The sequence below is a fragment of the Sciurus vulgaris genome (genome assembly GCF_902686455.1).
Source record: "Sciurus vulgaris genome assembly, chromosome: 6".
Classification (NCBI taxonomy): Eukaryota; Metazoa; Chordata; class Mammalia; order Rodentia; family Sciuridae; genus Sciurus; species Sciurus vulgaris.
In genome coordinates, this window is record NC_136466.1 from 78,498,342 (window position 1) to 78,511,684 (window position 13,343).

Sequence of the window (13,343 nt, forward strand, 5' to 3'; positions counted from 1 at the left end):
AACAGTACTTTCTGGTTTCTTAAACCAAAATCTTGGAATTATCTTGGATTCCTCTTTTTCTCTTATGCCATGTAACCTATTTGTCAATACTGTTGATTTTTCTTTCAAATATATCCAGAATCTGATCACTTTATACCATCTATGGCTGCTCACTGTGGTACAGATCACTTCTAGTCACTTGACAAGATTAATTTATGTTCTGCCTGCTTTTGCTCTTCCTAATTCTAGACTCAACAGAGAGATAGGAATGAATCATCATTTGAAAACACAAGTTGAATCATGGCACCCACCTGTTCAGAACCCTCCAGTGACTCTCCATTTCCTCAAAGAAACAACTGAAGTCCTTAGTGTGGTCCACATGGCCCCATGTCATCTGCCCTTTCTTACTTATGTCTTAGGCCATGTTTCCTGCTCGTCTCCCTTCCCTTCACTCTGTTATAGTACCACTGGTTCCTTAGTAATCTTGCAAAAAACTAGGCCAGAGTCCATCTTATGACCTTTGCACTATAGTCTTACTTCAGATATCAGCATGGTTTTGTTGTTGCCTTCATCTTCTTCAGATCTCGGTTCAGACATCATCTTTTCAATGAGATCATTCTTCACTGCATATTTAAAATTACAACCTTTTCTTTCTTCTCCATTCACCTTGCCTTGCTTTATTTTTCTTTATAGTACTTAATGCAGAGAAAGCTTTGTTAACCTTTCAATATAGTATATAATTTGGGTATTTCTTTTATTTTTTTCCCTCCCAACTAAGAATGTAAGCACCTGGGCAGAGATTTTTTTTTGTCTTCTTCACTGCTGTATTTTTAGCAGCTAGAAGTTTCCTGGTACATAATAGTTGTAATAGTTGCCCAATCAATAGTTATTGACTATGTGAATGATATCTGAATTCTTTTTTGAGTGATTAAAGAGGCTGTTACTGAGTATTTTTATATTTTCAATAACTGGCTTTAAATATCAGTCACTCTCCACTACAGAAATGGTTCCCAGGTGGGGCTGGGATTTACTGAATTTTTTTTTTTTTTCCCAGAAATACTAATGACTGACTATCCTAAATCAGTTAAATCATAATTTCTAAGGATGAGACCTGTTCATCAGTATTTTTTTGAAGTTCTTCAGAGGATCCAAATGTGCGAACAAAATTGGAGCCAGATGCTCAGGAAAGCTTTAAACAAGTGTAAATGAATGAATGAATCAGCGAAGAGGCACCATAACTATTGGATCAGAGACCTAGATTTAGACTAACTCAGGCATTAAGATTAGATTTCAGATATTTGTAATTATAAATTGGTCCTGAGCAGCACCAGCCTAGGAAGGGCTGGTAGGGGTAGGCTGGTAGGAGAGGAAGGAGGGAATGGGGAAAGGAAGGTGAAGGAGATAAAGTCGAAGAGGGAACTCCTAAGTAGTTGTAGCAGAAAGGAAAGGTTGTGCCTTAGTCCCTTGGCACAACCCTTGTTGCCAATTAATGATTCCCAGTTAAAAGGCATAGACATTGGAACTGCCTAGTTGATAATTTGTATTAAGGCAAGTATGTTGTATTTCTAAGACATGATTTTTTTCTTCTCTAAAGTAATCAAGAAGGCTTTGGAGAGAGGATAAGATTTGAATCAGATAGTTTAATAAATGGAAGAGAGAGAAGAGAAACTTTCAATGTATCAGAGTAAAATGAGTGAAGTGAGACAGTTTTTAAATAATGAGTACAGTTCACTGGACACAGTGAGAAAACTTCTCAAAATTTGGGGAAAGAGATTTAAGCTAACTTAAGTGATTTCAGGGGATGGTAGGGATGGAAATGAAGGACCTTGATAGGGAGGTGCTTAGATTCCTCTTGGCAGAAGGAATGTTTTTGTTTCCTAGGCACTTTGGGGACTGTGGGAAATAGGACCAGAATGACTTAAGGAAGATTAATCAGGCTAATGAGTTAGGAAAAATGCGTTAAAAGGGATAGCTCTGTGAGGAGAAGCAGGGTAGTGAAGGAGGAAACCCAATGTGATCAAAAGGAAGTTGTTAAAAGGAAATACATAGAGAAGGTGCCTGAGAGTTAACATAATACTTAACTCTGGATTCCAAGACAGGAGTCCTATTTTCATGGTTTTCAATAATTTTTATTGTTAGTACCCTGCTTTTAGGCAATGTAAAAGCCTTCCAATTCCACTGTGATGCTCTCAGTTCATTGAGGTGCTGGGAAGTATTTGTCTGATGTCCTAAATTTGACTTATTTAGTTTTTATTAAAATTTCCAATAAGGAATGCCTAACCAAGCTGAGGTTCCAGCCTAGTGGAAGAGTTGAAAGGATACACTGTGTTTCTTTTCTTATCCAGCCAAGTTCTTCTCGAAGTATAGATATCAGACCCAGTCAAGGTGTGGAAGTCTTCCTTTGCTTGCACAGAAATTCTCTGTCCTTATTCTTTTCAATTACCAGATGCCTTGATTTCTTTACTTGCTTTCTGTTTTTAATCTACAAGATCTATGCTAAAACCCCCTTCCCTTTCTTTTTGAGTTTCTCTCCCTTCCTTAAAAGGAGGTTTTCCCCAGTTTTCTAATAGCTGCCTTTCTCTGACCCTTGACCACCTGTATCTTTGGGCTTGTTTTAGTCAACTATTTTGCTACTGTGACTAAAGATCTGACCAGAAAAATTTTAAAGGAGGAAAAGTATTTGAGGACTCATGGTTTCGGAGATCTTAGTCCATAGAAGGTCAGCTTCATTCCTTGGGGCTTGAGGTGAGACTGAACATCATGGCAGGAAAGTGTGGTGGAGAAAAGCAGCTCATATCTTGATCAGAAAGCAGAGAGAGACTCCACTAGCCAGATATATACATACATATCTATCTATCTATCTATCTATCTATCTATCTATCTATCTATCTATCTATCTATCTATCATCTATCTATGTATTATCTATCTATCTATCTATCTATCTATCTATCTATCATCTATGTATTATCTATCTATCTATCTATCTATCTATCTATCTATCTATCTATCTATCTATCTATCTATCATCTATCTATACTCGAAGCTACACTCCAGTTCCCACCTTCTCCAGTCACACCCTACCACTTCAGTTACCACTCAGTTAATCCCTGCCAGGGGATTAAATCACTGATTGCGTTAAGACTAAACCTAATCATTTCTTCTTCAAACCTTTTATTGTTTTACACGTGAGCTTTTGGCGGACACCTCACATTCAAACCATAACATTCCACTCCTAGTCCCCCAAAACTCACAACCATCTCACAATGCAAAATATATATTTTTTCCATTTCCAAGAGTTTCCAAGAGTCAACAGTTCTGAGATTACTCAAAGTTCAAGTCCAAAGTCTTCTCTGAGGCTCAAGGCAATATTGCATTGTGAACTCCTGTAAAAATTAAAAGCAATTTACAAGTATCCAATATATAATGGTACAGAGTAAACATTTCCACTCACAAAATTAGGGGCATAGAAGGAAGGGATAGGACCAAAGCAAAACTGAAATTCACTGGGTAAATAAGTCCTGTAGCTCCCTGTCTGGCATCTGGGGCACATGGCATGTGTAACTCGGCCTCTGTGGCCTTATTTGTTGCAACCCAGGTGACCTTTCTGTTGGCTTGTCTTTGCTCGATTCCTGCAGCATTTCTAGGACAATGTCCCTCATTACTGGTATTTCTTAATCTTTGGGGTCTCCAGTGCAACTTCTGTTTGCTCCTCACATCTCCACACTTTGACTTCTCAGCGATGCCCCCAGGGACTCCAATTCTGCTGCACTTTGCCTGACCTCCCAGGACTTCCTTTGAAATCTTGGTAGAAGCCTCCATGACCCCCTAACTCCAAGTGTCCTGCATTCCTGCAGAACCAGTGCCACATGGTTGATGCCAAGGTCTGTTGCCAGCTAGAACAATAGCCAAGCCTCTGGAAACCCTTGCTACAGTAGCCTCTGAGTGTCTGGGTGACTGAGCATGTTGAAAAAACTTCCTAGGCCCCCATGTGCAAGAAGGATGCCCCACTGGTCTCTTGTCTAGAGAATTTTCACCTTTACTCCCTTGAACTTGAGATGGGTGTGGTCTTGCCAGCTCCTGAGATGCCCTCAAGTCATCTTTCTTATTGTCTCTAGGCAAAATCTTTAGCATTTCTGTAGTGGGAGTAATGTCCTTAACAACTGCAACTTCCTTAGTCCTAATTTTACTCAGCCTTTCAAATTCACTTTTTCCAAATCTTCTGCTCTGCTTTCTGCTCCTGATTATCACAATAAATTGGGCTAAAAGCTGCCATCAATATCCATGCCACAGCCTGAACACTAGTCTGTCTAGAAATTTCTTCCACTAGATTAAGAAGTCCATCGTTTTTAAAATCAGCTTCACAGAAAGTCTCAGGACACAGACAAAATGCAGATAACTTCTCAGCCAGAAAATAACACATATGGCCTCTATTCCAAATTCCAATAGAATCCTCCTTTCCTGAACCCTCTTGAGCCCTGTCTTTATTGACCACAGTCTACTGCCATTCTGGTCTTCTGAGCTCCCACCGAAATTGGTCATTAATCTCCACTTACAACAATCCAAAGCATTTCCAGCTTGCACTGCTACACATCTCAGAATTCCTCCCACCAATTCCAAAAGGCTCCAAATGCTTATAAAATGCATGGTCTGGTTAGTCACAGTAATGACCCCACTTCATGGTACCAATTTCTGTATTATTCAGGGTTCTCTACAGGAACAGAATCAACAGGAAGTATGATTATAAAAAGGGGATTTATTAGATTGGCTAACATAGCCAGAAGCCAGATAGTCCACAGTGACTGTCTGCAGGCTGGAGAACTGGAAGAACCAGTAGCTGCACAGTTCAAGAGACTGAAGCCTAGAATAAGAGGCATCAGTGGTGTTACCGTAGTCCAAGACCAAAGCCTTCTGGTTAGAGAAGCCTTTCTGGCAGAGTCTACTTTGGAAGAGTGAAGAAGCAGGAGTCTGACATCCTTAGGTGATTGCTGCAGCAATCAAGAACCTGTTCAAGAAGAGCTTGCATCTGACATTGCTCCCTTGTTCTTCCAACTTTTATTCCATCTAAGCCACCATCCTATTGGATGGTGCTGCCCATGCTTAGGGAGGGTCTCCACTTCAATTCCAATACTATACGCCAATTCATTCCTGGACCTACCCTCATTGCACACCCAGAAGCCTCTTAATCATCAGCATCTCTTGATCCAATCAAATTGACAATTCAGATTACAGGACTCTCCTCTGGTCTCCATCTAGTCAGTCTGATGGGTGTTTGGTAGAGTGTGATACTGTTCTGTTAGCTTTAGCAATCCTTTCATTAGCAAGGCAACCTGTCTTACCCCTTGACTTTGCTTCCCAGAGTACAACTCCTCACTTAAATACCTGCTCCAATAAAGTCAGTATCGGCAGGGCTGACTAGAAATAATTTAGGTCCTAACTGGCATTTGAACATACTTAAACACACATAAGTTTCATTCTTTTAAAAAATTATCACCTCCAATTGGTCTCACATAAATTATCCGTATTAGCTTGAAATGGTGGAACATCTATCTTGCCTTTGCCAAGGCACTGTGATTCCTCATTTGTTGACTCATTCACTGTAGTTACCTTGTACAATTGTACTATTGAGAGGTTTGTTTTTTGTTTGGTTGTCTGCATGACTTTTTTATTTTTTATTTTTTTCTTTTCTGGGATCTTAAGGTAACGTGGAAACCATTTAAGGTCTTTTTATAATCCTCAAGTCTGCATTTCCTAGGTAACACTTCAATACTTTAATGTCTCATTTTATATGTAAGAACATATATGGACATACCAATCACTGACTAATTTTAGTTCTAATATGAATGACTAGAAGTTACATATTTTTTCCTAACAGGAGCAGTATTAAACTGAAAGGGAATTCCCTACATTCTACATTCTGACTTGGGTTTCTCTTAAAATACCTTATTAAATGTTTGAAAATCAGAGTGAAACACTTAAAAGATTATTAGTTGTCAGGCATTGCTTATTCAAAGCCTTTGAGATTTGTATAACCCAAGACTAACAGTGAGACTAACTGAATTATAAGGAAAGTAAGTTTAATTAAAATGTCAGTTTTCTAAGTGTGATTATCTGTTTCAGACAATGAAAGATTGTTCAGGTAACTTTTTTCTGGAACACTGTAGGGCACTATTATGATATTCCCATAGCAAGGGAAGGAATGTGATGAATTTGATAGAGCTGTTTGTGGAGTTTTGAATGAAAATGCCACATTCCATAGAGGAACTGAATCTGAGACTTGTAATTATTCTGGTTACTGGAAGTTAGTCTCCTGAAACCACCTTTGGGTTCTGCTGGCCACAGTGGTCACAGGGAAGGCCATGTAAACATAGTCAAGGACCATCAGCTCATGAAAAAAATAAGCCTAATGAGTAAAGCACTCTTAAATTCCAGTAAAATCCTGCAGTGTGAGAGCCAAGGTAATCCTGTTTCCTCATATATGTATTGGTGCTCCTTTGGAAATGTAAGAAATGTTCCAATTGTGGATACTAAATACAGGTTAATGACAGTCACAAGTGTCTTGAGGTCATCATCTAGTTCACTTTGTGCTGAGCAGACCTGAATGCAGGATTTCTCAAGGTTCAAGAGTCAATGAGAATTACAAGTTTATCATATATAGATAGTTGCTTGAATTGCTACCTTTAGATATAGATAAGTACTAGAAGCTATCTTTAGATACTTTCTTTGGAAAGTTTGTGAAGTAGTTTAGATTTTCTAATATCTCCCTCCCCATTATCTGCACTTTACTAAGATACTCAGACCTTGTTAGTCCTCAGTTTTCTTTCCTACTTTCAGGGACTGAACAGGCACAACTTTAAATTTTCTTTTCTACAGAATTTTATCACATGCTCTCACATTCTTCTGGTTGATGAAGTGATATTTATATGGTGGTAAAATACATATAACATCTTTTTCTGTTTTAACCATTGTTTAGTGAATGTTAAGTACATTCACACTGTTGTGATGAAGACATACTTTACAGGAAAGAAGCTAAGAGATATGTAGGAATTCACATTGCTGTCAGGACATGAGCTCAACAAGCCACTGGCACATGCAGCTCAAAGAAACGACTTAGCTCTTCATATATATTCAGAGCAGAATTTCTCCAATAGCAGTAAAAATATTTGGATGTGGAAAAAAAAATGCTCTGTATAGAAGGCTAACTATAAAAATAGTGTGATTTATTGATCAATGACCTATTAGTCTTTGATGAATATACATTAATTCATTTCAGTATATAGATGATATCATGAGCTGCATCCCTGCAAATTTCATAGTATAGAAATCTGCCAAGATGTCTGAATTTGTTACCCTTATACTCTGGGAGAAAAGATTTTACACTGGCATTGACTTTGTCTTCCTTCTCACAGTCTGAAGTTGTGTTTTCTAAATTATATTTTTTGAAAATTTTTATCAATAAACAGTTTTAAGGTGGTACTCAAAAAATAGTGTATTTTAATTATAATGTATTAAAAATAAATAATTTTTATTTAGAAAATAGAAGCATCAAGAGTATTACTGAGGAAAACATTAATAAGAGGAAATTTAGCTTTGATTCTTTATATATATATATATATATTCATCTTTGCTTCATCAAGAATAAGAATATATGCCCAGTGAAACTATTGTAGTCACTACTTCAGCTTTTGTATAAAATCATGTGAAAAATAAAATTTTAAAGAAAATGAAAAGATACTTACCTATGATACTAAAATATATATGGAAGCTTGTGACAAAATATGAGTTCACGAAAAGGGGCTGTGCAAACATTTTTCTGAAAGATTTCTGTTAAACTCACTTCCTATGATTAAGAGTGAGACAACGGTAAATATTTTAATAAGTGTTGAGTCCCTTCCCTAACAATGTGCTTTGGTTACCAGATACTGGTTGTATTAGTGAAGGTACCCATGGTGACTTGAATACAACTTTGTCAAAACCCATTTCTTCTTTTCCAGCTCTGCCTCCATTCTGGAGTGTTATTTTCCTGAGTTCCCATGATAGATTGGTTGATCTTCCTTAAACATGTGACCTGATGGACCAATAATAGACAGGTTTTCCTACAAGTCTTTTTTTTTTTTTTTTTTTTTTTTTTGTACTGGGCATTGAACCCAGGGTGCTTAACCACTGAGCCACATCCCCAGCCCTTTTTATTTTGAGACAGGGTCTCTCTAAATTGCTTAGGACCTCACTAAGTTGCTGAGACTGACTTTGAACTTGCAATCCTGCCTCAGTCTTCTGAGTTGCTGGGATTGCAGATGTGTACCACTGTGCCTGGCACAGCTCTGTCTTTATAAATACTCAAAAATTAACTCTTAGAAGAAGCCATTACAGAAGTTTGCTGTCACAATTAAAACTTGCCTATTGTTTTGACTGTTTTATGTCTCTTAGTCATCTCTCTTTCTCTCCATAGTTCTGTAGCATGCTTCGGAGAGTAGTGAATAGTGGTCCTGTCTGAATTCTCTGTATGTAGTTTCTCCCTTTTTGAGTGGAGATGAAGAGTCTGCTGGGCTGACTCACTTCCCATTCCTCCAAGGACCATTCATTCTTCTTTAGGAGAGTTATGTTCAAAATTGTAGCCACTGGTTTCACACAGATACAAAAATTGTGTAAATGAATTAAAATTAAATTAAATTTAAGATCTATGTCCCTGTCATGCTGGTCACATTTGAAGTACCCTGTAACTACACATGACTATGGTTACCATATTGGACAGCAGATATATAGATCATTTACAGTGAAGGTTCATTGTTTTTCTTTTGGGGTTTAAACTGAACTGACTCTTGAGTCTTGGCTTTTTCACCACTCTGTGGCCTTTGGCATTTGGGTTACATCTGCAAGTTGGCTTCCTACAGAGTATAATCTACCCCCTTTTAAGTAGGATTTGATAGTGGCCTAGAGAAAACTAGTCCAGGGGGAACTCCCTGAAGGTGCTGAAAATGTTGCATACTAGTTTCCTATTGCTCCTTTCATATAGAGGGCACTGGAATGCACTAATGCATTTAGCCTATCAATTAGCTTCTTTTTTACATTCATTCATTATTATTATGCCTCAGTAAATCAAGGAAGCATTTATTAACCTCCCACTAAATACTTGGTACTGTGCCTCAGACTGGGGGCACTGAGACCCAGCTGCTCTCAAAGGTTGCTCTCTTTAGGTTATATAAGACTTAATGACAATAATGAGGATAGCAGGGACAAAAGTAACCTTTATTACCCAGGTAATTGATAGGCTTACATGTGTTTTCATTTAAGCCTTTTAACATCTTTTGTTCAGAGTAAGGTCATATTGGTCCTACTAAATTTAGACCATTTATTTTACTTTGGCATTTTTGATGCCCCCCCCCCCCTTTTTTTTTTTTTTTTTTTTTTTGATCACTGATAAAGTAAAAGCTGAATGAGGACAAACAAGAAAAAGTAAGTGGCTCATGAGTCAATTTTCCATTTGACAGCTGAAATTCACACTCAATTGATGTTTATGTAAAATGCCTAGCTTTCTATTTTTATTGAGCTCATTATTTTCTTCCAACAATAGAACCTATATTCTGCCTAGTACATAATATTCTATAAATAGCAATTTTAAGGATTAATCTTAAATGTTGCTAGATTTAATTCAGGTTTCCTCACATTAAGATTAACAGCTTAAAACAGCAAAAATTTATCATCTCACTGTTCATATTGTAAATTAGAAATCTGTCTGTCATGCATCTCACTAGGCTGAATTCCAGGTGTTGACTTATTTGGGTTTCTTCCTGAAAACTCAAGAAGAGAGTCAATTTTCTTGCTCCTTCAAGCTTTTGACAGAATTAAGTTCTATAAAGTTGTAGGTCTGAAGTCCCTATTTCTTTCCGTCTGTCATCCTTGGGCTATTTCCAGCTCTTGAGCTACTCACATTCCTTGACTCCTGGTCCCCTTCCTTCACATTCAGTGCTTTTAAAAGGCACATTGATCATGTACAACCTCAAGAATGGGATCCTAATTTAGAATAAGTTATACTCCATGTTTGTATAATATGTCAAAATATACTTGACTGTCATGTATGTATATCTAAAAAGTATAAATTAAAAAAAAAAAAGAAAAAAAAGACTCATTAAATTCCTTTTATGACTCAAAAAGTTCCTGCCTTTTTGGTCACATCTCTCACATTGAGATTCTCTGCTTAACTAGGAGAATCTTTTACAGGGATCATGAACTTAGATTGGGCCTATGTGAATAATTTGGGAGAATCTTCCCACTTTAGGATCCATACTTCGATCATGTATAAAAAGTTTCTCTTGCCTAAGAAGGTAAAATATTATGGCATAGACATTTTTCACGGGGTGGTAGAGAGTCATTTGATGTGACACATTCCTCTAGATTAATTCTTTATATTTTATTAAGCAAAAATACCTTATTTGAAAATGTACCTTATTTGAAGAGCATATTTAAGATCTTGCCACCTTTGTGTAAATGATTTCCTTAATTTGCTTCTGGAGACTAAATATCTGGAGGAGACAAGAAACCTGAAGAAAGAAATAGAGAATATGAAGAAATGTGGGAGATGGAATAAGTGTTTTCTATTGTTTCCGGATGAAGTATATTCATATGATAGTACATTTGGAGTACATTGATAAAATATCACCAAGATATCTTTGAATTAACCATTTAATCATATTTCTTTTTCTTTCTTTTTTTCTTTTTCTTTTTTTTTTTTTTTTTTTTAGAAAAAGAAAAAAAAGTTTTATTGCTTTGCTAGCAAAGGAGAAACACAGGGGACTCCTGTCCCAGAGGCTGTGATTCTGCCCATCAGCAGGAACAGGGGCTTTTAAAGAGGTGATTGAAAGGTTACATTCCACATATTCTCTGGAGTTATTAGTTACTTGTTAATTTGGGAGACAGTCGTTTCTGAGATCTTCTGGTACCATCCCCATCTGGCTTACACCCAGCATTCCTATGGTGGGTGTATACCCAAGGACAGATAAATCTGCCTAAGACAGGGAAGAAAGTTAATCCTATTTTCCCTGAGGATTTACTCATATTTCATCTTTTCAAAAATGAGAAAACCTATTCAGAAATGGTATTATAATTATGAAAATAAATATCTGAAATTGAACACTGCCAGAATAATCTTACCCAATTGTAGATCCTTTTTGTAGTATATTCAACAGCTTCCCCCCCCATTAGATAAGAATTTACTAATATTTGGTCTTTATTTTATCAATAGAATCTGTTTTATTTTAGCATTGTTGCCATTCATATATTCATCAGAAGTCCACACCCATTTTTAATTTAGTATGTAAAATATTATGTTAACAATGATTCTGGACTATTATCTGTTTTAAATATTGTACAGTGATGCTCTATTTTGTAATGAACAGTATTATAATAGTTTTTGAGAAAGCTTCTAGCATTTACCTTTTTTATCTTTCATTTTATTTATCTTATTAGCTAAGAAACCTTTCCAGCTTGGACTTACGTCATATCACTGAACTGGATAATGAAACCGTGATGGAAATTGTCAAGAGGTGCAAAAATCTTAGTTCTCTCAATCTCTGTCTGAACTGGATCATAAATGACAGGTAACTGTTGTAACATCTTAAAAACACTTTTCCAGAGGAAAGCATGTAGCAAATACTAATTGTCATAACAAGGCATGTCAACTTTAAGTAAAATTGAATGCAGCTGTGCCTTTTCAAATTGATAAGCTTAAGTTTTGAATATTCTCTAGGTGTTTACTTTTAATTCATCCGTTGCTTATAAATGCTGCAAGGTTTTTATATGCTCTAAGACAAATGGTGGCCTAAACAACTATAGTAGTAGTCTATTCATTCTTTCCTTTGTTACCCATCCAGGATATATTGATTGTCTTTTTAACATTTTTGTGTTTTTTGTGGTTGATTTTGCTGTATGTTTATCAAGAAAAATGAGAAATTATCTCAAACATAATGTGTTTATTATGACATTCTTGTTGATGACATTTTACTCTTTGAATAATTTGTTTTGAAAATGAAAGTTATTTGATGAACAGTTAATATATAGTGTAAAACTGCATGAGATGGAAAGTCTTATAAATAATGATAAATCCATTTTTCTTTGAAATATGGCCTAATGGAAGAAAAAGATGTAGACAAACTCTCAGGGGCAATTGCATAGTAGTACTGGCACTACTGATTAGTTGAGGTAGGTTTGTAGACAGAATTCTTGCCCACTAACTTTTCAAGAATTTTTTAAAATACCTTTATTTTCTTTATTTATTTTTATGTGGTGATGGGGATCAAACCCAGTGCCTCACATATGCTAGGCAAGTACTCTACCACTGAGCTACAAACCCTGCACTCAATTTCTTTAAAAAGATAAGTTACCAAAAATATTTTACTTTCAAAATACAAAGCACTATTTTAGCTAAAATTAAAACTTATTTATATGGAATTAATTTTTATAAATAGAAATAATTTGTTATATTTATCAGATAATGCTTTAAATTCAAGACTCCCTGCCCTCCACTTTTAATCTCCTTTTATACTTCAAAAATGAAATCGTATAGATCCCATGTTCCCCAATTATGGGAATTTCTAGTGACACTTTCTTAGATTATCCTGAATAACTCTTTATATGATAGCCTTTACTTGACTCCTTAATAAAAATTTTGCTAGTATTTATTTATTTTAAATGTTTATAATTTTAACATACATAAAATAATAATTGTACATATTTATGGGGTACCATGTGATATTTTGATACCTGTTCACATTGTCTAACGTTTAAATCAGGTTAAAGATATCTATCTCTTCAATATTGACCTATTTCTTCATGGTGAAAACATTCAATGGTGAAATAGTACATTATCATTATTTATTGTCACCCAACTGTGCAAGAGCACATTAGGACTTCTTACTCCTATCTAACTATAACTTATTACTCATTGATCAACTTCTCACCCAGCTTCTGGTAATTAGCATAGTACTCTTAACTTATATGAAATCAATTTTTTTGTATTCCATATCTAATTGAGATTATGCAGTTCTTGTCCTTCTGTGCCTGGCTTATTTCATTTAACATGATGATCTCTAGGTCCATCCATATTGTCATAAATGACAGAATTTCATACTTTTCATATCTGAGTATTACATATATACTACATTTTCTTTATTCATCAGTTGATGAACATTTAGTTATTTCCATTTCTTGACTATTATGATATGCTTCAATAAATGTGGGAACGCAAATGTCCATTTGACATATGAATTTCATTTACTTTGGATATATACACAGTGATAGGATTGCTGGATCATATGGTTGTCCTACTTTGAATTTTTTGAGTAACCTCCAGTTTTCTATAACAGCTGTACCT

General features: G+C 35.8%; 1 protein-coding gene across 3 annotated transcripts in view; it reads left to right on the top strand.

The window, feature by feature from the left end:
* Positions 1–13,343, top strand: part of FBXL17 (F-box and leucine rich repeat protein 17) — a 544,511-nt gene that overhangs the window by 204,625 nt on the left and 326,543 nt on the right. For all 3 annotated transcript variants that reach the window (XM_079143523.1, XM_079143522.1, XM_079143524.1), the window contains exon 6: positions 11,441–11,571. In XM_079143523.1, coding sequence (XP_078999649.1) covers positions 11,441–11,571 — 131 coding nt within the window. The remainder of the gene's footprint in view (positions 1–11,440; positions 11,572–13,343) is intronic.